At 41.5% G+C, this 25,678-nt stretch overlaps 1 protein-coding gene across 4 annotated transcripts in view; it reads right to left on the bottom strand.

Annotated features, from left to right (window-relative positions):
* The window catches only part of afg2a (AFG2 AAA ATPase homolog A), a 378,594-nt gene that overhangs the window by 73,276 nt on the left and 279,640 nt on the right, over nucleotides 1-25,678 (bottom strand). For 3 of the 4 annotated variants that reach the window (XM_069925225.1, XM_069925223.1, XM_069925226.1), the window contains one exon: nucleotides 23,745-23,909. The exons of the other annotated variant lie outside the window; for it this stretch is intronic. In XM_069925225.1, coding sequence (XP_069781326.1) covers nucleotides 23,745-23,909 — 165 coding nt within the window. The remainder of the gene's footprint in view (nucleotides 1-23,744; nucleotides 23,910-25,678) is intronic. 4 annotated transcript variants of the gene reach the window in all.

Here is a 25,678-nt window from a genome sequence, read left to right as displayed (position 1 = left end):
AAGTTGCCTTCCGAAGAATGAACCCGCAGAAAGCAACTGACCGAGCCAGAGTCCTTGGTCATGTTTTGAGAGCCTGCACAGATTAACTGGGGCGTATATTCACAATATCTCTCTCTGTAACAAGCCTTTGTTCACACTTGTTTCAAAAAGGCTACTATCATACCAGAAGAAAAGCAGAATAACTGACCTCAATGGCTACCAACCAGTGATTCTGATATCCAGTGTGTTGAGATGGCCATAGTTCAGATCAACTCCAGCCATCCCAATCAGCCTTGACCCACTTCAATTTGCCTACCACCCAGAGATCATCTCCCTTGGCCATGGAACACCTGGATACCATGGATACAGTCTTCAATACCATAGTTGTAACAAACTCATCCCCAAACTTCAGGATCTTGGCCTCACCAAGTGTATCCTTATGTTTTGTTTAATAGACCACAGTAAGTGAAGATGTGGAGCAACATCTCTTCCACGATCACACTCAACACAGCTGCTCAGCAGGGATGTGTACTGAGTCCTCTACTAAACTCCCTTTACACCCATGACTGTTCAGCCAAATACAATTCCAATTCCATCTTAAGTTCGCTGCTGCCACCAGTCATAATGTCAAATCATGACGAGACAGGAATGAAACTGTGTGTCTACTGACAGGGCCAAGATATAAACCTCTCACTCAATGTCACTAAACTAAAGAAGCAGATCAATGACAAAGGAGCTAATGATAGATTTTAGGAGAAGGTGTTGAAGTGGAGGCAGTAGATAGTTTCAAGTTCTTAGGAGCAAACATGCCCAGTGATCTGACCTGGACCAACAACAGTGATACGACAGTCAACAATGCTTCTATTATCTTAGAAGGCATGTTCCCCGTGTCCCTCCACAATTTAAACAGGTGAAGCATCGAAAGAAAACTAGATGGGATGCATCACACTGTGGCATGGGAGCTACTCAGCCCATGATTGGCAAAAGCTGCAGAAGGTAGTGAGTGCAGCTCGGAACATCACACAAACTTCCCTCGCCTCCATCAACTCCACCTATGCCTCCTGCTGCATAGGAAAGGCAGTCAATATACTCAAGGGCCCATCTAACTTTGGACACTCTTTTCTCCCTCCTCCCATCGGGGAGAAAGTTCAACAGTAGGCCATCACATACCAACAGACTTAAAGACAGATTCTTTCCCACATCCACGAGGCTCTTGAATGAATCCCACAATATTCTTGTGCTGCCCTTGCTATGTACTAATTGATTCGTTCACTGTAAAACTACATTTTATAAATGTACTCGCCTATATTATACAATTCTCACTGTACCAGGTATAATGTGATAATAAATTTGAACTTGATCATATATGGCACATAGATATCATTTATTGCTCACAATCAGAATTTTTTTTAACATAGTAGTAGGTGTAGGATCTCACTGCCTTTTGAACAAATGTCTCAGAATATGTTTTGTGACTTTTTTGAGGCATATCATTCAATTTCAGAAATTCAAAAGGGCAGTTTTGATCATGGTTCAATCTTGTGCATCATTTTTATATTAGTTGCCAATGGATAATGATATGCCCATTGCAACTCACCTTTTGGAACACTGCAAAATAGATTAGACTAGACTAGATGAGATTAGACTTTGGGCCCTCTTGAGACAACTTGGTTTTCATTTTACTTTGCTTGATCCTCAGAATCATCCTGTATCATCAGGTTGCACTTATGGAATCAGATGACAATAAACTTGGCGACTTGTATTTAACTTTAACATCTGTGCACTACCACATGTGTGTCTAAATCCTCATCTGACCCTTTCCACTGACCTCTGATCTCTCCACATTTTTCTGACCACAACCCAATCTTTCCAGAATCCCCACCTGCAGCCTTCCCCTTCTCACCATTGGCCTTATTCTTACCTGTCCTCCCCTGTCATGGTGAAATAAAATTATTGAGAAGCATTATATAAATTAAATAATAAACAAAAGTATTAACTATTCAATTATGAATGCATTTCACAGTTTGTTTGGGCTTGTGACTTCACTTAATCACTACTGTGGATTAATTGGCAAGCAGCATTTACATTTAAGTTCATTATTGTTGCACTGCCGTTTTTTAATCAATAGAATGATATTTTGACCACACAATTTTTTTCTGCAACATATTACGAATAACAAAGGTTCCAATGACTGCCAATGGCTGCTTTCCAATCTTGATGTGTACTTCACTGAAGTACAATCATCTGTCTGATTGAAACAGACTTTACAACTATTTGGAAAAACATACTGCATGCTCAGAGATCACAAGTATTCAAATTCATTTTTCCATAAGCTTAACTTTTATCTTAGATTGGGTTCATTGTCAAGTTCGAGGAGTAAAGGGACCCATCTAGATAAAAAAGCTCCTCTATTTCAATCAGTAGAAACAAAGACTTATAGTAACACCACAATAATTACAATCGCTTTGTGTAAATGATGACTTGGTGATAACGACGATCTCCGTTCGCATGTTGACCCAATGTCCCATACGATGATCCCAAGCAGTAAAATGTATTTAATATCACCACAAAATACATTTATTTCAATTACCCATTACCTAGATGCCTTCTATTAAGGTAAGAGAAAATTATTTTTTTCTGCATGGTTTTTAAGTTAGGAGCTAGGATAGCATAATCAGATGCATTCCAGAAAACAGAATAAAAAAGTGTGATTCTCACTAGATGACCTCATTCAGAAACAGTTTCAGTCTGTGGATGTAAATAGAGCAACATAGAAAACTATGGGGAGAAAGGCCACCCAGAGCATCAACACCACAGTCTTTATTATGAATTGTATTTTGCTGCTTTTTCATTGGTTATCATGTTGTCCTTGTTTGTGTCTGATTTTCAAATACACTGCGATTGTGCTTCACTCTTTATTCAAAAAGTGAATAAAAATTGCTCTTGAAATATAAGATTTATCTTCCAGGGCCCTTGTGCTCTACCCTTTGATATTCTACTTACAAGTTGGTTCTCGTAATTTTTCTCACAAACAAATGAACAAAAATGAGCCTCTCATTCTGCATCTATATTTTTTTTCTTTGGCTTGGCTTCGCGGACGAAGATTTATGGAGGGGTATGTCCACATCTGCTGCAGGCTCGTTGGTGACTGACAAGTCCGACGCGGGACAGGCAGGCACGGTTGCAGCGGTTGCAAGGGAAAATTGGTTGGTTGCGGTTGGGTGTTGGGTTTTTCCTCCTTTGTCTTTTGTCAGAGAGGTGGGCTTCTTCAAAGGAGGTTGCTGCCTGCCGAACTGTGAGGCTCCAAGATGCACGGTTGGAGGCGATATCAGCCCACTGGCAGTGGGCAATGTGGCTAGGAGCAATCCTTTAAGACCTGCCAGTAGGTGTGGCTACTATATACTATATACAGTACATGATATTTACTCTTCAAGTTTCAGTCGGGATTTTGCCTAATGAGGGCATGAATGAAATATGAGACAGTCATTAAAAGTTGATTATTCTGTTACAAACAGAACTGCTGTTTTTCAGACAATTAGATTGTGATAGTACAGATTCTATTACCAATGTGTATATGCACAGTGTAGGATGACTGTGATTGGCTGAGAGTGTAGCCACACCTACTGGCAGGTCTTAAAGGATTTCTCCTAGCCAGACCAGGTCATTCTGGACTGGTCGACCTACTTGTGATATGCTCCAGTCTTTTAGTTAATAAAAGCCTTGGTTTGGATCGACAAGTCTTTGGTTCTTTCGACGCACATTACATAGATTTTAAAAAATAGATAAATTTTTACTAATGTTGATGTCACTTGAGTTTAAGCACATTTAAAAATCCTGATGGCTAGCATGGCCTCAGTATGCTGAAGAGCCTGTTTCCATGCCGTATCTCTCTTTGATTCTATAGTCCCTTTTCCATTGGCATCCCAGTTAATTGGCTGTGCAGTGTCCCGAGATAGGAAGCCCTTTGTGCCGTTTCCACTGGGCCACCCTTAACTGGGACACTAATTGCTTTTCCACTGAACACACTCATCTCCAGGGATCGGAGTGTTCTACTTTCAAATGGAAACAGGTGACTTTCTGCTGTCCCTTTTCCATTGGTTTTATCTTCACGCCGGCATCAGCAAACACTGGGAATATGAGTAAGGGTAGAGGCGGTTAATCTCCAGCGTGAAATGGCATCATATGATGCCGGCATTTGGACAATGTTCCTTTTCCGCTGCACTGTAAATTCTCAGTTAACTCCTGGGACAGGGTGCCAGTGGAAAAGGGGCTTATAACTTATGTGGTGGATTTTCCACAAGTGAAAAAAGCAGCATTTCTATTCACTCATCCAGGTGGTGAGACTGTTTGGCAATGCCACTCTTCCTGAATACTACATTGGAGAGTCAGCTACGTCCAATTATAAGCAAAGTCAGATCTTTCAGAGGTTGATTTATTCATGGTGCATTTCACAAAGTACAACTCATCCAAGCTCCCAAAGCAAGTAATGTCAGTGGAATTATTGCCACAATAAAATCTGAATCCATGAAAGGAATAAATGAGTTGGATCTTGAAAAACTATAATGAAATCTAACTTGTGGTCTCCACTGCAGGAAAGCAATTTTCACATCTGTTTTGCATGAGGAGTGCAGCAAACCACAAAAAAGATCAAAATCAAGAAAACTTATGAAAAAATTGAGAATCAGACAATGAGTAAAACAAACTATTCGAAAGCAAGCAAAGTTTGTCAGACTTCTCTAAATTAAATAAGTAACTTTATCAGAACAATCAGTTTGTTGTTGAAAATTTAAACTTGTTCATTCATAAATTGTTGATTCATAAATTGCAAAATTGAAATTAAGTGACCTACAGAAATTAAATGTGATGTGGAGCAACCTTGAACGAACTGACCTCATTGGATGTCTGGCCTCAAAAAGTTACAAATAGCTATAAAATTGCAAATTTTTGTCTCTTTACAAAGACAGATAAATCTTCAATAAATACATCAACTTTTGTTGTATAGTTTTTATTGTTAAATTAATTTTCTGTCCTGTAATGTTCAATGGTTCTATGAATATAATTTAAGCTCAAGTTTATTATCCTCTGATTGTACAAGTACCACCCGACTATACAGCATTTACTGGCCCTTGGTGCAAAAACATGCAAATACACATACACACAAACATATGCAATAAATAAATAAATAATGTTAAAGAAATTTTCGGAGGGTTTGCACGAGAAATTCATCAGTCATTCAACAGGCTCACTCTCCGTAGGAGGAAACCGATTCTCAGCCTGGTGGTTCTGGGTCTGATTCTCCCGTATCTCTTTCCTGATGGGAATAGCTGAAAGATGCTTCATTTGGGGAGTAGGGTCCTCAATGATTTTGCAAGCCTTCTTCAGACAATGATCCCAGTAGATCACATCAATGGAGGGGAAAGAGAGACCCCAGTGATCCTCTCTGCCGCTTTTATGGTCTTGTGAATTGACCTCCAATCTAATGCTCTCGAACAACTTTGATGCAGCCAGCCAGGAAGCTCTTGATAGAGCTCCTGTAGAAAGTTGAAAGGATGATGGCTGGTAGTTTTGTCCACCTCAGTCTTCTCAGTAAGTGCAGCGACTGTTGAGCCTTCCTGACAAATGAGGAGATGTTGCATGTCCAGAATAGTCACCTCTTAAGTACATGGTTCTCTCTACTCTCTCCGGGAGGTGTTCCTTGATGCATTGAACCACCAGACACTCAAGCATTTCATATTGGTGGAAGTCAGTGCCATTGAGCAGGAGTCATTGAGGCCTATTACTGTCACCCTCTTTGATAACAGGATGATGATGGCTTTATTGAAACCCAAGGGACAATGGACTGCTGCAATGACATGTTGAAGATGTCTATAATGACCTCCATCATTTGGTTTGTGCAGTTCTTCAGTTCCTGACCAGATATTTTTTCTGGCCCTGCTGCCTTATGTGGGCTCACCTTGGATAGGGTTCTCCTCTCCTTGGCTGGGGCAAGGCAGAGGGCTTGCTCATTGAGCAGACATGGAGATTTCTTCAGTATCAGCCTGTTGCTCTCATCAAACCCATGCATAGAAGATGCATATATTCCGTTCGTAAGTACGGGTTGTCCGTAAGTCAGACATTCGTAACCTGGGTTCTGCCTTACTCAATTTCTTGTAGATTCTGATCCAGAAGTCTCTGTGGTCCCACCTACTTCTCAAGAAAAGACACTCTAACACGTCATGTGTTCTATCTGCCGCAAATGATTCCCATATTCAGAGATACGGCCAGCGATAACTCACGGGGTTTTACAAGCTGTCCCATTGGGTTTTCACAATTGCAGATATAGCAAATGCCATATAGAAACCTGTGGTCTCCTGGTTTCAGCACGTGCGTATGAATTGCCCCCGGACGGTTTCAAGATCACGAAGGCAAAGTTTGATCATATGCACGAGCTGCAAATTGTTCATAGATCCAATAGTTGCTGGGCATCGCCACTGCATACAGCCCCAAAGAAGTCTCCAAAGATTGGCGACCATGTGGTGATTACCATGCGCTGAATAATGCCACCATCCCCAATCGGTACAATATTCCAAATTTGCAAGATTTTTCAGCCAAGCATGGAAATTGTTATTCACTAAAATAGACAGCACATTCTTACTAATCAGATTCTGGTGCAACCTTCAGATATTGCCAAGACGGTGGTGATTAATCCTTTTGGAACATTTGAGTTTCTCTGAATGCCATTTGGTTTATAGAACACAGCTCAAACGATTCAGTGATTTATGGATCATGTCCTCTCTGGTTTCGATTTCTTGTTTATTTACATTAATGACGCCTTGTGGCAAATGCCAATGAAAAGGAAATCGAGGACCATCTTCTAACACTATTCCAGAGACTTGATGAATTTGGCATAATTATCAATCCAACTAAATGCATTTTTGGGACCAATAAGCATACATTCTTAGGGCACAACATTACAAAAGAGGATGTCTTTCCATATAAAATGAAGGTACAGGAAATTTGAGATTTTTCTGCACTCATTATGCTTGCCTAGTTGCAACGATTTCCAGGAATGTTTAATTACTTCTGCCATTTCTTACCTAAAGTGCATGTGTCCCTCTTGGCCCTAACCAACTTACATAAAGGGTCTGATAAGTCAGCATCTACAAGACCATTGCACTTGGGATGATGCTGTCCATGTTTACAATGAGGTGAAGACTGTCCTTGCAGAAGCTATGATTCTGGTGCATCAAAAGTCCAACGCTGTCCTCTCTTTCTCACCACAGGCACCTCTGAGAGTGCTGTGGGAGTTGTATTAGAGCAAAAAAATCAGTGGGATGCTGAAGCACTGGCCTTCTTTTCAGCAAAACTGTCACCTGCTTGGGCAAAATACAGTACATTCGGACATGAGCTCCTGGTGATCTACCTCACAGTATGACATTTCTGTTTCTGGTTGTAAGGACGAGTTTTTACTATTTCTACCAACCACCAACTGTTTACTTATACTGTGCATATTAGCAAACACCACTTTTCACCCAGTACTTAGAGCTCATTCTAAAATTTTCCTCGGACATAGGGCACATCAAAGGGAAGATAAATTTGGGGGCTGACACCCTGTTGAGGCAACACTGATGTCTTACATATGATGGCGGTCATTGATTTCACAAATATGGCTCGGTTGTAGAACAATGACCCTGATCTCATTTGGTACCGCCATATCAACACAGGTCTGTGCCTAAAAGACATGCACCTTGACGAGCCAGGTGAGAGAAGAGCTTGGCTTTTCTATAGGTCAACCAAGGCCTTTTGTACCCGCGACAATGATGTGGAAGAATTCATTTCCCTCCATAATGCATTCCATCCTGGCAGTAAAGCATCGCTAGGTTGATTACGAATCGCTTTACTCAACCTCACCTCAAGCAGGATGTGGGATTATGGGCAAGGACCTGCTTGCTATATCAGCATTCAAAAGTCTTGAGACACAAGATTTTCCTGCTCCAGACTCTCGTTCTGCTCAAGTGCACTTGGATATGGTCAGTCCGCTCCCTCCATCGAGAGGATTCACTTAGCTACTCACCTGTGAGTACGTAGCTGCCAGATGGCAGGAGGCCATTCCTATCATCAACATCTCGACAGAGACTTTAACTTAGGCTTTTGTTGATCGTTGGGTTCCTTTTTCCAGTGTCCCAGATGCTATTACCACAGACTGAGTGTCTTAGTTTGAATCGCTGTTGTTTTCAGCTCTAATAGATTTGTTGGGCACCACCAGCATTCATACTAGGGCCTACCATCTGCAATCCAATGGCTTCGTGGAGCATCTTCACTGACAGATGAAAGTTTAATTGACAGCAAAGGGTGAAGTGTCTCTTGGAATGAGTGTTTGCCTATGGTTCTCCTTGACATATGCATGGCTATAAAAAAGGTGTTCAGTTGCAGATTTGCTGTATGGCACCACACTAACTCTACCTGGTGAATTTGTTGGGACTCTGCTGTATGAACTATCGAGTTATGTCCACTGTCTTCAGGAGAATACGTGGGTGTTAAGACTAACTCCTACCCGATATTCGTCAACTGTGGTTTATGGACTGAATGATTTGAAACACTGCACACATGCTTGTGTGTCATGATGCAGCTCGCAAGACGCTAAAGTTGGTATTTGATGGCCCCTATGAGGTGATGGAATGACATCCTAAATATTTTATGATCCTGCGGAATGGGAATGCTGACTCTTTCCATTGATCATGTAAAGCTAGCGTATATCGATACTCCATTTGCTTTGGCACTGCCAACACTGGAGAGACAACTGAACCCCTGTCTGTTGGGTCCTTCGATGCCTGCCTGGCAATACTGGACTAAATCAGGCTAGACTTTCTGGCCATCAGACTGCTTTGTAGTTTTGTACTGCTTTTACAGAACCAGTCAGTCACCTTCTTGCATTACTCGAAGGCTGAGGGGGGCTGTCATGAGTGGGTACTTACCTGGGCCTGGCACCGCAAATTATTCATTCAGAGTGTCAGAGTGACACACGCAGTAAGTAATGCACATGCCCAAGCTGGCTGCCATAGGTAATACACATGCCCGGTTCAGTGCAAGGAGCTGCCATGACATGCCTGTTGGAGAGCCAATAGGGGAGAAGGGGGTGGCGTGATTGGCCTGGGAGTAGAATGGGAGACCGTAGGGGACCTTTGAGAACAGTTGGAGAATAGAACAAAAGGAAGGCACGTGCCATTTTTTTTGCTGTTAAAATTCCTGAGTGTTTTCTTTATTGTGGATATGTGGTGGCGCGCCATTAGGCAGGCTAACCGGCCCCGCATGTCATGCACGTGGCGGGGCAGCCAGCCAAAAAATGGCACCGTCAGGGCTTTCTTCCTGACCTTGGCACCAGGCTTAGAAGCCCGTGCTCTGTGGCCCACCTGACGCCCTGGTGGTGTCAGGACTGGGCTGAGAGCATAAGACCAGCCAGGCAGACCTCAATAAATCAGTTTTGCTCACTGAACCCAACCCTTTTGGTTGTGGAGTTTTCCAGCAAGCAGAGTAGCCGTCGCTGTAGATATATATTTAAATTACAGTCACTACAAATGTTCCCAATGTTATCTGGGATGGCTTTGCTGTAAGAGATTTTGATGAGGAAGAATTCATAAAATGCATTCAAGAGGGTTTGCTGAAGCAGTTTGTAGAGAGTCCTACTTGAGAGATGGCTGTAATTTGCGTCAGAGGAGGAGGATGGGGCATGCCACAGTGACCAAAGTTCCAAGATAGTCAAGGAAAAAGATAAAAGTTGGTTCTTGAGTTAGGACTCCAAACTAGGGGAAAGTAGATCTCAAGAATCTGAGATAGAATCTGGCAAAGGTAGATTGGTAGCAGCTGCAAGAGGGAAAACAACATCTGATAAAAAAGAGGCATTTCAATGCAACATCATGAGAGGTCTGAGTTAGCATGTCCCTGCAAGAGTAAGAATCAAAGATGGTAAGTTTAGGGAAATTTAGTTAACAAAAAAAATTGATCTGAGAAAAGAAATAAGCAGATTTCAAATAAAGGAAATAAGTCCATAACGTGTTGGAGTAGAATTAGGCCATTCAGCCCATCAAATCTACTCTGGCTTTCAAATAATTGCTATTTAATTTTCCTCTCAATGCCATTCTCCTGCCTTCTCTCCATAACCTTTGATACACTTATGAATCTAGCGTCACTTTAAATATACCCAATAACTTGGGAAGAAGCCAGAGGTTTGTACAGTTGCAACAAGATCTCTAGACTCTTGAACTCAATCCCCCTATTAATGAAACCCAACATCCCATTGGACTTTTTAACTATCCTATCAACTTGTGCGGCAACCTTGATTTGGATCCCAACGTCCATCTATTACTCCACAGTGTTAAGAATCCAACCCTTAAACCTGGTTTGCTCTTCCAAAATGCATCACCTCACACTTATCCTGATTGAACTCTATCTGCAACTTTACCACCCAATTCTGCATCCTGTCTATGTCCTTTCATCACCTACGACAGCTTCAGGATTAGCCCTTCCTATTTCCTGCTTCCTAAATGTAATGTATGCATCCTTCTTCCTCTTAACTCTCCAACCTTCGTATCATCCGCAAACTTACTGACCCATCCTTCTGCCTTTTCATCTAGGTAATTTATAAAAATCACAAAGAGCAGGGGTCCTAAAACAGATCCATGCAGACCTCCACTAGTCACTAACCTTCAAGCAGAATACTTTCCATCCCCTACTACTCTGCTTTCTAAACGCAAGCTAAATTCAATTGCACATGGCCAAAGTTTGATGGATCCCAAGCCTTGTCTACCCCCATGCCCTCATCAATTTCTTCAAAAAACTCAATTAGTTTTGTGAGGCATGACCTTCCCTTCACAAAGTCATGCTGTACTTCTCCAAATGCTCATAGATCCTAGCGTTTTTAAAATTATTTTATTTTTATTTTCAAATCAACAGGAAAACATGAAATTCATCAATTACATAAAAGAAACATAATCTTATAATTTGATGTTGATTTGAGTAAGAAAAAAATACAAGCCCTAACCCTCCCCCCACCTCCCCTCCCATCCACCCAGGGGAAAAAAGGAGAAAAATAGTCAATAGAATTGAGGAGAGAAAAGAAATGAAAAGAGATGAAAAGAAAAAGAAAAAAGCTTTATTGGATTCAACCATCTCCTGCCAAGAGACAAATATCTGACTTACCTGGAATCCCAAGTGGTTCCCTGATGCAGGGGGCTGAGGGTAGGGGTGGGGGGGGAGGGGAGATTCCAAATTCTTTTCTCCAGGGAAATACAAGTATATATTTCTGCTTTCCAATGGGTCATATCTAGATGGGAATCAGATTTCTAGGTAACTGCCATACACTTGTTGGCCACTGCCAATGCGATCTTTAAAAATTCTAATTGGTGTTTCAACAGCCTCATTTTTACATCTGCTATATTTCCCAATATAAACAATTCCGGTATCCGTATAAATCAAATCTTAGTGATTTGTTCTAGAAGATTTCCCAAATCTTCCCAGAAAGGCCTCACCTTAGAACATGACCAGGTTGAATGCAAAAAGGTTCCTGTTTCTTTGCCGCATCTAAAACATTGATCTGATATTTCTGATTTTAATTTGTGTAATCTTTGTGGCGTAAGATATAGTTGGTGCAAAAAATTGTATTGTGCCAATCTATACCTTACGTTAATAGTATTGGTCACGCTGCCCGGACCAGCTTTTTCATCAATCTGTCTCCCATCTTTGTCTATAGTTTTTTAAATCATTATTGGGCCCAATTTTCCCCTTAAATAAGATGTTATTTAAAAATAGCAGAAGATAACATTATTAATTACACCATATTTGGTTTTTAATTGAACAAATGACATTAATTGTCTCTGCTCATAACAATCCTCTATACACCTGATCCTTTTTGGGACGAGGTGTCCAGGATTTTATTGTCCAATGTTAAAAGAATAAACCTATTTTGAGCTAGAGACGTTTTAGGAGATAGGCCCTCTTTAGGCCTGATTTGATCATTTATTTTATTCCAAATATTAATTGCATGTTTTCATAAGGGGGCTTCTTTTACACCCAAAATTAATTTTGAATAAGATTAATATATATAATCTTCTGCTCTCATCTCTCCAACCTATGCAGCTCTATTTTTGCCCATGAAGGCTCCCTCTTTGTCATAGAGAGAGGTGACAACTTCATTTGCACTGCCCAATAATATTTCTTGTAGTCTGGGAGCTTCAAACCTCCCATCTCATAATCCCATGATAATTTATCAATAGAGACTCTGGGTGATTTACCCTTCCAGAGGAATTTCTTGATGCTTTCGTTTAAGCCATGAAAAAACTTCTGAGGTAATGTAATCGATAATGTCTGGAAGAGATAATGGGCTCTTGGCACACATTTATTTTTATACAATTGACCCTGCCAACAAGAGTTATTGAGAGAGTCATCCATTTACCAAGCTCTTCTCCAATTTTCTTAAGCAAGGGAAGATAGTTCAATTTAAATAAATTCTGTAAGTTACTATCTATCTTTTCCCCTAAATATTTTATACCATTTAGTGGTCACTTAAATTGTGAATTTCTCTGAATTTGATTAATTCCCTCCCTTAAGTGGCATAATATTGCTTTTATCCCAATTGACTTTATAACTTGAAACTATCCCATAATCCTCCAGGTTGGATTGCAAATTTTGTAATGAGGTTTCTGGTTCTGTCAGATATATCAGTAAGTCATCAGCAAATAAATTAATCTTATGTTCTTCCTGATTGACCCTGAATCCTTTTACATCTGGATCTCGTTCGATAGATTCTGCTAACGACTCTTTAGCGAGGATAAAGAGCTGGAGATAATGGACAATCCTGTATATTGGATCTGGATAATGGGAATGTTGATGAAATTTGCCCATGAGTAATCACTTTGGCTTTAGCCTCAGAATATAGAGCTTTAATCCAATTTATAAATGTTTGTCCTAAACTAGTTTCTCCAGCGCCTTAAATGGAAATGCCCATTCCAGTCTGTTGAAGGTGTTTTCCACATCAAGGGCCACAGCGACACTCAAATCATCCCTTGTTTGTGCCAGATGAATTAGGCTGAGGAATCTGCTTGCATTATCTGTGGATTGTCTCTTTTGCATAAAGCCTGTTTGATACACATTAGTTAATTTTGGCAAATACTTTGACAATTAATTTGCCAAGGCTTTGGCAATAATCTTATAGTCTGAATTCAGTAATAATATGGACCTATAAGATGACAGTTTCCATAAATCCCTATCTTTTTAGGTATCACCATAATTATTGCCATTGAAAAAGATTCTGGGAGGGCACAGGCTACAATGGCCTGATGCAATACCTTCATAAAAAGAGGTATTAAAAGATCTTTAAATTCTTTATAAAATTCAGGGGGGGAAACCTATCCTCTCCTGGGGATTTATTAGTTTGTAATGAGGCCAATGCTTCCCTTATCTCTGCTTGAGTAAAGGGAACATTTAGACCTCTTTCTTCTTCTAGATGTAAATTTGGAAGGTCCAATTGTGACAGGAAATCCTTTATTTTATTCTCATTTCCAAATTATTGCAATTTATATAATTTAACATAAAATTGTTTGAAAGCCTCATTAATGTCTTGTGGTTTATAGGAAATCCTATAAATCATAAATTTACATTTATATAAATCCTAAAAATCATAGATCCTATCCTTATGAATCTTCTCCAGCAGTTTACACACCTGCTTCCTAAATCTAATGTATGCTTCCTTCTGCCTTTTAACTAGCTGCCTCACCTGTTTTGTCAATCACTGTTCCCTTTTCCTACCATCTTTTCCCTGTCCCAATGAAACAAACCAATCCTTCAACCAGCGCAAGTGGTCTCTAAACTTCCTCCAGATTAGGTCTGTGCCTTCACCTTGAACGTCTGTCTCCAATTTACTCTCCTCATACCTTACACCATTGTAATTATCCCTTTCCCAATTAAACACCTTCCCATTTTGTCTGCTTTAATCCTTGCCATAGCTGTGCGAAAGATCAGGGAGTTGTGGTCACTCTCATTGAAATGCTCCCCTCTAAGACGTCTGCCATCTGACCAGGTTCATTTTCCCAGTATTAGATCCAGTGTAGCCTCTCCTCTTGTCAGCTAGTCCACATACTGTGTCAGGAATCCTTCTAGAACACACTTGACAAATTCAGTCCCATTTATCCTTGCATTCAGGAAGTGCCACTCAATATTAAGGAAGCTGGTCTCTCATAACAACAATCCTGTAATTTCTGCACCATCCCAAAATCTACCTGCTTATCTGCATCTCAGTGCCCTGAGGGCTATTTGGGCAAGTTTGCTTACAAAAGTCACTGAGGGTAAAAGTCAGGAGAACTTGTTGCAGTTGCACAACATTAGTTAGCCAACATTTGGAGTACTGCGTACAGATATGTACACCATCCAATGGGAAAGATGTGATAGGAGTAGAGAGAATGCAGAAGAAAATCACCAGTATGTTGCCTGGAATGGAGGGCTGTGTTTATGAAGAAGAATTGGATAGGCTGCATGTATTCCTGATGTGATGTTGGAGCTGAGGGGTGATAGAGGTTCATAAAATTACAAAATGAATAGTGAGAATATATTTTCCTCAAGGCAGGGGAGTTGAAATAAAGGGCACAGGTTTAAAATGAAAGAGGAAAAAAATTCAAGGAGGAGGTGGTAATTTTTCACACAGAGGATGGTGAACATTTGAAACGAGCTGTTAACAGAGGTAATGGAGGCAAATGCAATTACACAATTTAAAAACTGTTTGGACAGCATTTGGATAGAAAAAGAGAGAGAGATTTGGCCCAACATGGACAAATAGGATTAGTAGAGCCTGGTTGCACATTCAGCATTATTGAGATGGTGAAAAAGACTCACTTCTGTGCTGTACAATTCTATAAGTATCAGGAACATCTCAAGTTGTTCTAAATTAATCCCTCTGATTTTGTTTATTCACTCAAACAAATATTTCAGGTAATTTCAGGGATAAACACACAGGAACTTCATAATGAAAAGCATTTAGAGCAATGTTTTCTCAATGAAGGGATGCAGGCAAGTGGCTTTGTCAAGTTTATTGTCATCTGATTGTACAAATATAACCCGATGAAACAGTGTTCTCCAGCCATAAGTGCAAAACATAACACATATACAGACAATAATAAATATGCAGGACATGCATTTTATCTAAAAAAATAAATAAATAGTTTTGTAGAAATGAGAGCCCTGGATTGTTGCTGAGAGCAGTTCCTTTGGTCGTTCAGCATTCTCACTGTCCATGGGAAGAAGCCTGGTGGTTCTGGCTCTGAAACTCCTGTATCTCTTCCCCACAGGAGCAGCTGAAAGATGCTGTGCGCCCTCTTCAAACAATGATCCCGATAGATCACGTCGATTTTTTTTGGGGGGGGAGACTCCAGTGATCCTCTCTGCCACTCTTATGGTTCTGTGGATTGACTTCCAATCCATTTCTCTGCAACAACTGTACCACACTGTGATGCAGCCGTTGACATAATGGTGGCCGGCAGCCTTGCCTGTTTCAGTCGTCTCAGGAAGTGCTGTCACTGTTGCGGTTTCCTGACAAGTGAGGAGATGTTGAGTGTCCACGATAGGTCACTAATTAAATGAACTCCAAAGAATTTGGTGCTCTCCACTCTCTCTACTACAGAGTTGTTGATGTGTATTGGAGGGTGGTCATTCCTGGTCTTCCTGAAATCCGCGATCATCTCCTTCATTTTGTCCACGTTGAGACTCAGATTGTTACTTTCACATCATTTTATAAGATTTTCCACCTTTTCGCTGCAGTGCAACTCATCGTTGTTGCTAATGAGGCCCACTACTGTTGGGTCATCTGCAAACTTGATGACATTCTTGGGAGCTGGATCTGCCAATGCAGTTGTGGGTCAGTAGCGTGAACATGATCAGGCTGAGCCCACAGCCCTGAGGTGTGTCAGTGCTCAGCGTGATGGTGCTTGATATTCTGCTACCAATCCGGACAGACTGTGGTTTTCCCATTACAAAGTGCAGGATCCAATTACGGAGAGGGGTTCTGAGTCTCAGTGAGGACAGCTTCTCCACCAGCATCTGGGATTTGTTAAGAGTAGGTTACATACAAACACTTTAAAACAGATCTTATTTAAAATACTGGAGCTGCCCCATGTTAAACATGTCGGGGCCTCAGAGCTTTTGCAAGAGCTTTGAAGAGCGGTCAAGTGACTTCACTAATGGATTGTTGTTGTTTACAAAAGGAAACAGAAGAGCCAACTGTCTGGAAGAGAACTTGATGTACTGAGAGGGTCATGTGGGTTTGCAAGCAGAGAGAGTCAAACAGGCTTTCTCTCAGAGAGTCAGAGAGAGAGATATAGAGAGAAAGGGAAAGATAAGTTATACAGTGTTACAGTCAGTGACAGAAGCTGTGACTGGAACAGGACAAGCTGGCAAGCTTGTGGAATGCTCCATTTAGAAGCCCTTATAGTTCATGCAAGAGGAGAGGACTGACTGTTTAATGTTTCACTTGGAATACGCGAAACAAAAAGGAACTCTGTGGTGACCTGAAAGAAAGAGGCTATCATCTGGAGAACCCTGAAGGGGCAAGTTTCATCAGCAAGACACGGAAGTGGCTGATGGAAGTACATCAGTTGTGGATGTCCTGGAACCACAAATCTCTCTCTAAAAAGAGACAAAAACCTTCCTGAGTGGAAACCATTTACCTTTCGAGTACCAAATTCTGTTAAATTCTGTGCACAGTATAAGAATTGTCTGCAACCACTGAACTTGGAGGAATGAGAAGTGAGATTGGACTGTGAACCAAAGAACTTTTCTGAACTTACACACATTACATACACATGCACTTAGAATTAGAAGGGGGTTAAGTTAATAGTGATAAGTTAAAGTTTAATTCAATTTTCATGTCTAAAGATAATTAAAAGCAACTTTTGTTTAAGTAACCATTTGTCTTGGTGAATATCTATTGCAGCTAGATTTTGGGTCCTCTGGGCTCGTAAACATTACGCATATAACGTGAGCGTTATATGAATATTTTACAAACCAGGCACCCGTCTGCACCTTATATGCGTGTGCGTGCTATACGAGAATATTTGTACATCTTGAAAGAACGCACACAATTAATAGCGGGCGTGGGAAGTTATAGTAAGCATGGGAATATAATAGCAGCATTGAAAGAATGCGCACAATTTATAGCAGCCGTGGGAAAGACTCACTGGCAATATACTTCTTTGGCTTGGCTTCGCGGACGAAGATTTATGGAGGGGGTAAAAAGTCCACGTCAGCTGCAGGCTCGTTTGTGGCTGACAAGTCCGATGCGGGACAGGCAGACACGATTGCAGCGGTTGCAAGGGAAAATTGGTTGGTTGGAGTTGGGTGTTGGGTTTTTCCTCCTTTGCCTTTTGTCAGTGAGGTGGGCTCTGCGGTCTTCTTCAAAGGAGGTTGCTGCCCGCCAAACTGTGAGGCGCCAAGATGCACGGTTTGAGGCGTTATCAGCCCACTGGCGGTGGTCAATGTGGCAGGCACCAAGAGATTTCTTTAGGCAGTCCTTGTACCTTTTCTTTGGTGCACCTCTGTCACGGTGGCCAGTGGAGAGCTCGCCATATAACACGATCTTGGGAAGGCGATGGTCCTCCATTCTGGAGACGTGACCCACCCAGCGCAGCTGGATCTTCAGCAGCGTGGACTCGATGCTGTCGACCTCTGCCATCTCGAGTACTTCGACGTTAGGGGTGTAAGCGCTCCAATGGATGTTGAGGATGGAGCGGAGACAACGCTGGTGGAAGTGTTCTAGGAGCCGTAGGTGGTGCCGGTAGAGGACCCATGATTCGGAGCCGAACAGGAGTGTGGGTATGACAACGGATCTGTATACACTTATCTTTGTGAGGTTTTTCAGTTGGTTGTTTTTCCAGACTCTTTTGTGTAGTCTTCCAAAGGCGCTATTTGCCTTGGCGAGTCTGTTGTCTATCTCATTGTCGATCCTTGCATCTGATGAAATGGTGCAGCCGAGATAGGTAAACTGGTTGACCGTTTTGAGTTTTGTGTGCCCGATGGAGATGTGGGGGGGCTGGTAGTCATGGTGGGGAGCTGGCTGATGGAGGACCTCAGTTTTCTTCAGGCTGACTTCCAGGCCAAACATTTTGGCAGTTTCCGCAAAGCAGGACGTCAAGCGCTGAAGAGCTGGCTCTGAATGGGCAACTAAAGCGGCATCATCTGCAAAGAGTAGTTCACGGACAAGTTTCTCTTGTGTCTTGGTGTGAGCTTGCAGGCGCCTCAGATTGAAGAGACTGCCATCCGTGCGGTACCGGATGTAAACAGCGTCTTCATTGTTGGGGTCTTTCATGGCTTGGTTCAGCATCATGCTGAAGAAGATTGAAAAGAGGGTTGGTGCGAGAACACAGCCTTGCTTCATGCCATTGTTAATGGAGAAGGGTTCAGAGAGCTCATTGCTGTATCTGACCCGACCTTGTTGGTTTTCGTGCAGTTGGATAATCATGTTGAGGAACTTTGGGGGACATCCGATGCGCTCTAGTATTTGCCAAAGCCCTTTCCTGCTCAATATACAGTTAGTGTGGGAATATCGTAGCCAACATGAGAATATAATGGCAGCAAAGAAAGAACGCGCACAATATATAACAAGCATGGGGAAATGTTGATCATGGGAATATCTCTTTGAACTGAATGCCACGATATTCTTATAAACATAACATTCTGGCTGGGGCACTAGACCTTATCAATGTTAATTGCCCAGACCTGTCCCTGAGGGAGGAGATTAACACATCATGTGTTAATCTATTTAATTGATTCCTTGTTAATACGTTGCACCAGGATATCATCTATATAATGGGTGTTAATGGTGGGAGATTAACTGTGGCAGATACTGGTATGTGCTTTGTCTCATTTAAATGCAAATTGCTTTTGTCATCTGGAATTTAGAATATTATACCCGCACAGTATATGCATATCCATGTTATATGAAAATATTTTAAAACAATTTATGACTTTCTGCGCATTATATGCGTGTGTGCATTATATGTGTGTGCACATTACATGAGTGAAAATACAGTAATTGCAGACTGCAGGACGAGCAAATTCTCTTCCCTTTTTGATAAAAATCCACAGCTTGACTTCCATCTAATTTTTAAAATCTTTAACAATATCTGAATGCTCAATCATAATAAATAAATTGCTTGGATCATAATTATTAATTTCTTTGAAATATTTTCAAATAACCTTTAATGTTTGAAATACCTTTGAACTGGTGACATAATTAAAAGGACTGACTCTGACCATGTGAAAGTAGAATGGATACTTTCCTAATAATTTTTGCCCAAGGGAAACTGGTTGAGGCCTTGCAAATCCTCAATCAGATTAATTGAAATTGATAAGTCTATAACTATAGGGTATCAGCAACTTCCATCACCCAGATTATTCTAACTGGACAAGAAACATTCTTAATTTGAGTAAAATTAAAACAATGGATTACACACAACAAAGTACCGTACAAGTTAAATTAATAACATGGACAATATAACAACCAGAAGTGTCATTTTTTCTGTTTATCTACAAGAACTACTGAGTGTATGCACCACTTTTTTTTAGTTTACAGCTTCTCTAACTGTATGAATACAGAAAACTCTTGTTATGGCCTTTCAGGTAATGAAAATCAAAATATGGACCATTTTGTTCGAATGCAATTTCCTTCCCCCCCCCCTCCCACCCCCCCCACCCCCAAACCTGTATTTGTTACAGAACGACAGGATGAAAATGTCTGAATATTTCTAATTGCCATTTTGTTAATCACCACATCATAGTTTGAGGGCAAAGACCATGTCAGTAGTTCCTCTGTTTGCGTGAAAGCCGCACTGTGATTCTGGGAGAACATTCTCGGCGACACTAGGTATTATTCTATTTAGGAGAATCCTAGCGAAGATTTTGCCTGCAATGGAGAGCAGCGTGATTCCCCTGTAGTTTGAGCAGTCTGATTTCTTGCCTTTGTTTTTGTACAGGGTGATGATGGTGGCATCACGAAGGTCCTGAGGCAGTTTTCCTTGGTCCCAACATACCCACACTCCTGTTCGGCTCCGAATCATGGGTCCTCTACCGGCATCACCTACGGCTCCTAGAATGCTTCCACCAGCGTTGTCTCCTCTCCATCCTCAACATTCATTGGAGCGCTTTCATCCCTAACGTCGAAGTACTCGAGATGGCAGAGGTCGACAGCATCGAGTCCACGCTGCTGAAGATCCAGCTGCGCTGGGTGGGTCACGTCTCCAGAATGAAGGACCATCGCCTTCCCAAGATCGTGTTATATGGCGAGCTCTCCACTGGCCACCGTGACAGAGGTGCACCAAAGAAAAGGTACAAGGACTGCCTAAAGAAATCTCTTGGTGCCTGCCACATTGACCACCGCCAGTGGGCTGATATCGCCTCAAACCATGCATCTTGGCGCCTCACAGTTTGGCGGGCAGCAACCTCCTTTGAAGAAGAGCGCAGAGCCCACCTCACTGACAAAAGACAAAGGAGGAAAAACCCAACACCCAACCCCAACCAACCAATTTTCCCCTGCAACCGCTGCAACCGTGTCTGTCTGTTCCACATCGGACTTGTCAGCCACAAACGAGCCTGCAGCTGACGTGGACTTTTACCCCCTCCATAAATCTTTGTCCGCGAAGCCAAGCCAAAGAAGAAGACATCATAGTTTACTCCAAATTACCCTCTAAATAAAACCTCAAAAGCTGTTTTCATTTTTTTCAGCTGAAACTGCAAAAGTAAATGAGCAGAGAATCTTGGTAATACTTATTTCACCAAATGATGATAAGATTTGTAACAAGGAACATCCATTATTGTATATTTTTCTGACAATACTTTTCCTGTTGTAACTTAAAAGATGCCCTTTTTCCACCATTCTTTGCCTACCTGGATGCTTTTTTTTTGACCACTGTAGCTTCCATCTTACAGAATTATATTTTTCTGCATTCAGCAGAATATTCAAATCTAATTGAGTGCATTGCTGCTCTGGTCTACAAAATCACATCTCCTCACAAACTACAACATACAAAATGACAGCTGAGCTCTTGTGCTAATGTGGCAAATGGCCAGTTTGTTACCAAATTGCTGAATATCCACTGTGTAAGGACAGTATGTTGAATTAGATTGTGCAATGTATTCAGCTGAACCTTGCAGCCAGCAGTGAGATTTTTCCGTTTCTGTTACATGGATTTCCCCTCATCAAATTTGACTGAGGTCAGGATCTCAAAGATCTCCAGCATCCAACAAGTGAATGATATCATCAAGCTGCCTGAGCAGCAATCACATTAAAGAATTATCGCAGATGGCAAACCAGAAGAAAAATGTGCCTCAGCTTCCACCTTAATCATGGTGAATTGGATTAGTAAATATGCAGACGATACTAAGATAGGTGGAATAGTGGATAATGAAGAAGGTTTTCAAGGATTGCAGAGGGATTTGGGCTGCTTAGAAAAGTGGGCTGAAAAATGGCAGATGGAATTTAATGCTGATAAGTGTGAGGTGCTTCATTTTGGTAAGAAGAAACAGAATAGGACATACGTGGTAAATGGGAGAGCATTGAGGAATACAGAAGAGCAGAAAGATTTAGGAGTAACGGTACATCGTTCCCTGAAGGTAGAAACTCACGTGAATAGGGTGGTGAAGAAGGCTTTTAGTATGCTGGCCTTTATCAATCATTGCATGGAATATAGGAGTTGGGAGGTGATGTTGAGATTGTATAAGACGTTGGTGCGGCCTAATTTGGAGTTCTGTGTGCAGTTCTGGTCGCCTAATTATAGGAAGGATATAAACAGAGTGGAGAGAGTGCAGAGAAGGTTTACCAGAATGTTACCTGGGTTTAAGCATCTAGAGTATAGGGAGAGATTGGACAGATTAGGTCTTTATTCTTTGGAGCGTAGAAGGTTGAGAGGGGATTTGATAGAAGTATTTAAGATTATGAAAGGGATAGACAGGGTGGATGTGGATAGACTATTTCCGTTAAGAGGAGGAAAGATTAAAACAAGAGGACATGAGTTAAGAATTAAGGGGCAGAGGTTTAGAGGTAACATGAGGGGGAACTTCTTTACTCAGAGAGTGGTAGCCGTGTGGAATGATCTTCCGGGAGAAATAGTGGCGGCGGAGTCAATTGTATTATTTAAGAAAAGGTTGGACAGGTATATGGATGAGAAGAAGATGGAGGGTTATGGGCATTGTGCAGGGAGGTGGGACTAGAAAGGGGTGTTTGGTTCGGTGCGGACTAGAAGGGCCTAATGGCCTGTTTCCGTGCTGTAATTGTTATGTTTATGAGCCTAACCAGTGCAAAGTCATGTGCATGAATGTGATTTGGATTAAATCCCGAATAAATAAATCTGGCTTTCACATAGCAGTCATAGGAAGTTTAAGTGATGTATTAGATATGGTAATATGATTCTAACTTTTTTTTACTTGGCGGCATGGTTAGCGTAGCTATTAGTGCAATGGTGTTACAGCTCCAGCAACTCAGGTTTGAAACCAGCGCTGTCTGTAAAGTGATTATGTTCTCTCCGTGTCTGCATAGGATTCCTCCCGCCCTTCAAAAACGTATGGGGGGGGTATCGGTTAATTGGGAGCCACGGGCTCGTGGGCTGGAAGGGCTTGCTATTGTGCTGTATGGCTAAATTAAATTAAATTGGCCTTTTTAAGTGACCAGATTATTAAAAGACCAATATTCCAATCTATTCACCCTGAACCATGGTCCAGACTTTGCAGTTAAAACTTATTAGAGCTTGCCATTATTTCACAGGAAGATTGATGACAATTTCAGAATTTCACCCGTGAAAGTTAATGCAGAAATTCTGGTTGATGTCAATGGTTGCTCTATTGTTTGAAGATATTTTATTTTGAAAAGTTTAAATGACGGAATTACAATACACACACACAAATAGTGGGAAGCAATAATTTGATTGAAAGTTATGGTAGCCCTAATTTATGACTTAGTATTCCCTATAAGAATGACAGACTTCATGTAACAAAGTTGAACATCCATAGGAGACTTTGAAGCAATAGAAATTCTTAAATACATCACGTGATTTTCTTGAATTCCATTGGAGAAGTCACGAATATGAACTATACTTATATATGCACAAAATTTCCCAGCTGTTGCCAGTTTCATGGGTGTTTAATGGGAAACATTGATAGTTTTGTCACCATCATTACTGCAAAGTCTGGGCAACTGTTTACTCTTTAAAGGGCTAATAGATTTGAAGACTGGATCTTCTAAAATATTGGCAATCAACAAAGCCAAAGATTAAAAGAAGAAACCTTTGGTCACTACTCAACACTCCAATTGAACTTGGAGTGTTACCATAGGAACTGGTGGCAACAACAACAAATAACAGTGAAGATTATGGTGAGAGGTTCTGCCCTAAGCTGTCCGAAGATGAACAAAGAGGAGGGATGGCACACATCCAGTAACAGCATTGGGCACTCTCATACAACATTTGTAGCCTGTATAAATGTCCTGTCCTTTCATATTATTCAGCCAATACAACTTGCTGGTGCACCAGAATTGAAGTTTACTTTCTCAAGATAGCCATCTTCAGAACTTTGCTGTGTTAAATCACTAAATTAAGTTAAATAGGAGGAATTCCATGTTTGTAAACTTATGTTCATTATGAATTTCATCTCAAATGTTTAAATTATTATAAAAACTGAAAAAGAAATTAACAAGACAGGATTGTGATGCATAAGTATCATCCACAAATTTAAATTTCCACTCAAGAAACTTGAGTTCTTACCTCAGCACCAGAGTAGTTCTGGGTTTTAGTTACCAGGTAATCCAAACTTATGTCATCACTGATTGGCATGGAACGAAACTGGAGCTTGAAGATCTCTGATCGAGTGGCCATATCAGGCAAAGGTACATATATAATGCGGTCAATCCGTCCTGGACGCATCAAAGCCTGCAAGAAATTAGAGAATCAATCATACTCCTTCATGCAGCATTGCCAAGAATTTGGATGGTCCTGTGACAAATACAACCCATAACCAAGTTCACAGTCCACATCCTTAATTTGAGAAAAATGAGTGAATCTAACAGCAGTTGTTCTTTAAATGGAAGCAGAAGGTGAGGAAGTATCAAGCTATGCTTTTATGTAGCTCCTACCAAGACACAAGAGAAACTTGTCCGTGAACTACTCTTTGCAGACGATGCCGCTTTAGTTGCCCATTCAGAGCCAGCTCTTCAGCGCTTGACGTCCTGCTTTGCGGAAACTGCCAAAATGTTTGGTCTGGAAGTCAGCCTGAAGAAAAACTGAGGTCCTCCATCAGCCAGCTCCCCACCATGACTACCAGCCCCCCCACATCTCCATTGGGCACACAAAACTCAAAACGGTCAACCAGTTTACCTATCTCGGCTGCACCATTTCATCAGATGCAAGGATCGACAATGAGATAGACAACAGACTCGCCAAGGCAAATAGCGCCTTTGGAAGACTACACAAAAGAGTCTGGAAAAACAACCAACTGAAAAACCTCACAAAGATAAGTGTATACAGAGCCGTTGTCATACCCACACTCCTGTTCGGCTCCGAATCATGGGTCCTCTACCGGCATCACCTACGGCTCCTAGAACGCTTCCACCAGCGTTGTCTCCGCTCCATCCTCAACATCCATTGGAGCGCTTTCATCCCTATCGTCGAAGTACTCGAGATGGCAGAGGTCGACAGCATCGAGTCCACGCTGCTGAAGATCCAGCTGCGCTGGGTGGGTCACGTCTCCAGAATGGAGGACCATCGCCTTCCCAAGATCGTGTTATATGGCGAGCTCTCCACTGGCCACTGTGACAGAGGTGCACCAAAGAAAAGGTACAAGGACTGCCTAAAGAAATCTCTTGGTGCCTGCCACATTGACCACCGCCAGTGGGCTGATATCGCCTCAAACCGTGCATCTTGGCGCCTCACAGTTTGGCGGGCAGCAACCTCCTTTGAAGAAGACCGCAGAGCCCACCTCACTGACAAAAGGCAAAGGAGGAAAAACCCAACACCCAACCCCAACCAACCAATTTTCCCCTGCAGCCGCTGCAACCGTGTCTGCCTGTCCCGCATCGGACTTGTCAGCCACAAACGAGCCTGCAGCTGACGTGGACTTTTACCCCCTCCATAAATCTTCGTCCGCGAAGCCAAGCCAAAGAAAAAAATTGTAAAGGCCATATGCAAACATTTTCAGTGATCAGCGTCTTTGTTGAAAACTAAGTTTTCTGTGTTCATTCGTGGAGGAAGATTGAAAGCGAGTCAGAAAGCAGGAAACTATAGACCAGTTAACTTAAAAGTTCTCAGAGAGATGTTAGAAGTTATTATTTAAGACATTATTACAAGGTACCTAAACAAACCTAGGTAATGGTTGAAAGAGAAATAATACTTGACAATTTTATCATAGTTGTTTGAAAGAGTAACGTGCTATAATGCGGAGCAATAGATATACTGTATTGAAGTTTCCATAGCACATTTCATAAGATGACACATCAAAACAATTGAAGAAAGTACAATCTTACGGACTAGGCAGTAACATTCTTGTCTAGATAGAAAGCTAGATGGTTAATGGGAAGCAGAGAGAAGTAAATAGTTTTTTCCATTGGTTGGCAAAATGTAATAAGTAGCATGTCATAGGGATCAGTGTTGAAGCCTCAACATCTTAGTTTGTACAAATAACTTGGATAAAGACCTCTAAGTTT

The sequence above is a fragment of the Narcine bancroftii genome, chromosome 3 (assembly GCF_036971445.1).
Source record: "Narcine bancroftii isolate sNarBan1 chromosome 3, sNarBan1.hap1, whole genome shotgun sequence".
NCBI classification, from domain to species: domain Eukaryota; kingdom Metazoa; phylum Chordata; class Chondrichthyes; order Torpediniformes; family Narcinidae; genus Narcine; species Narcine bancroftii.
The sequence above is the reverse complement of the archived record's forward strand: the minus strand, read 5'-3'. Positions and strand labels throughout refer to the sequence as shown.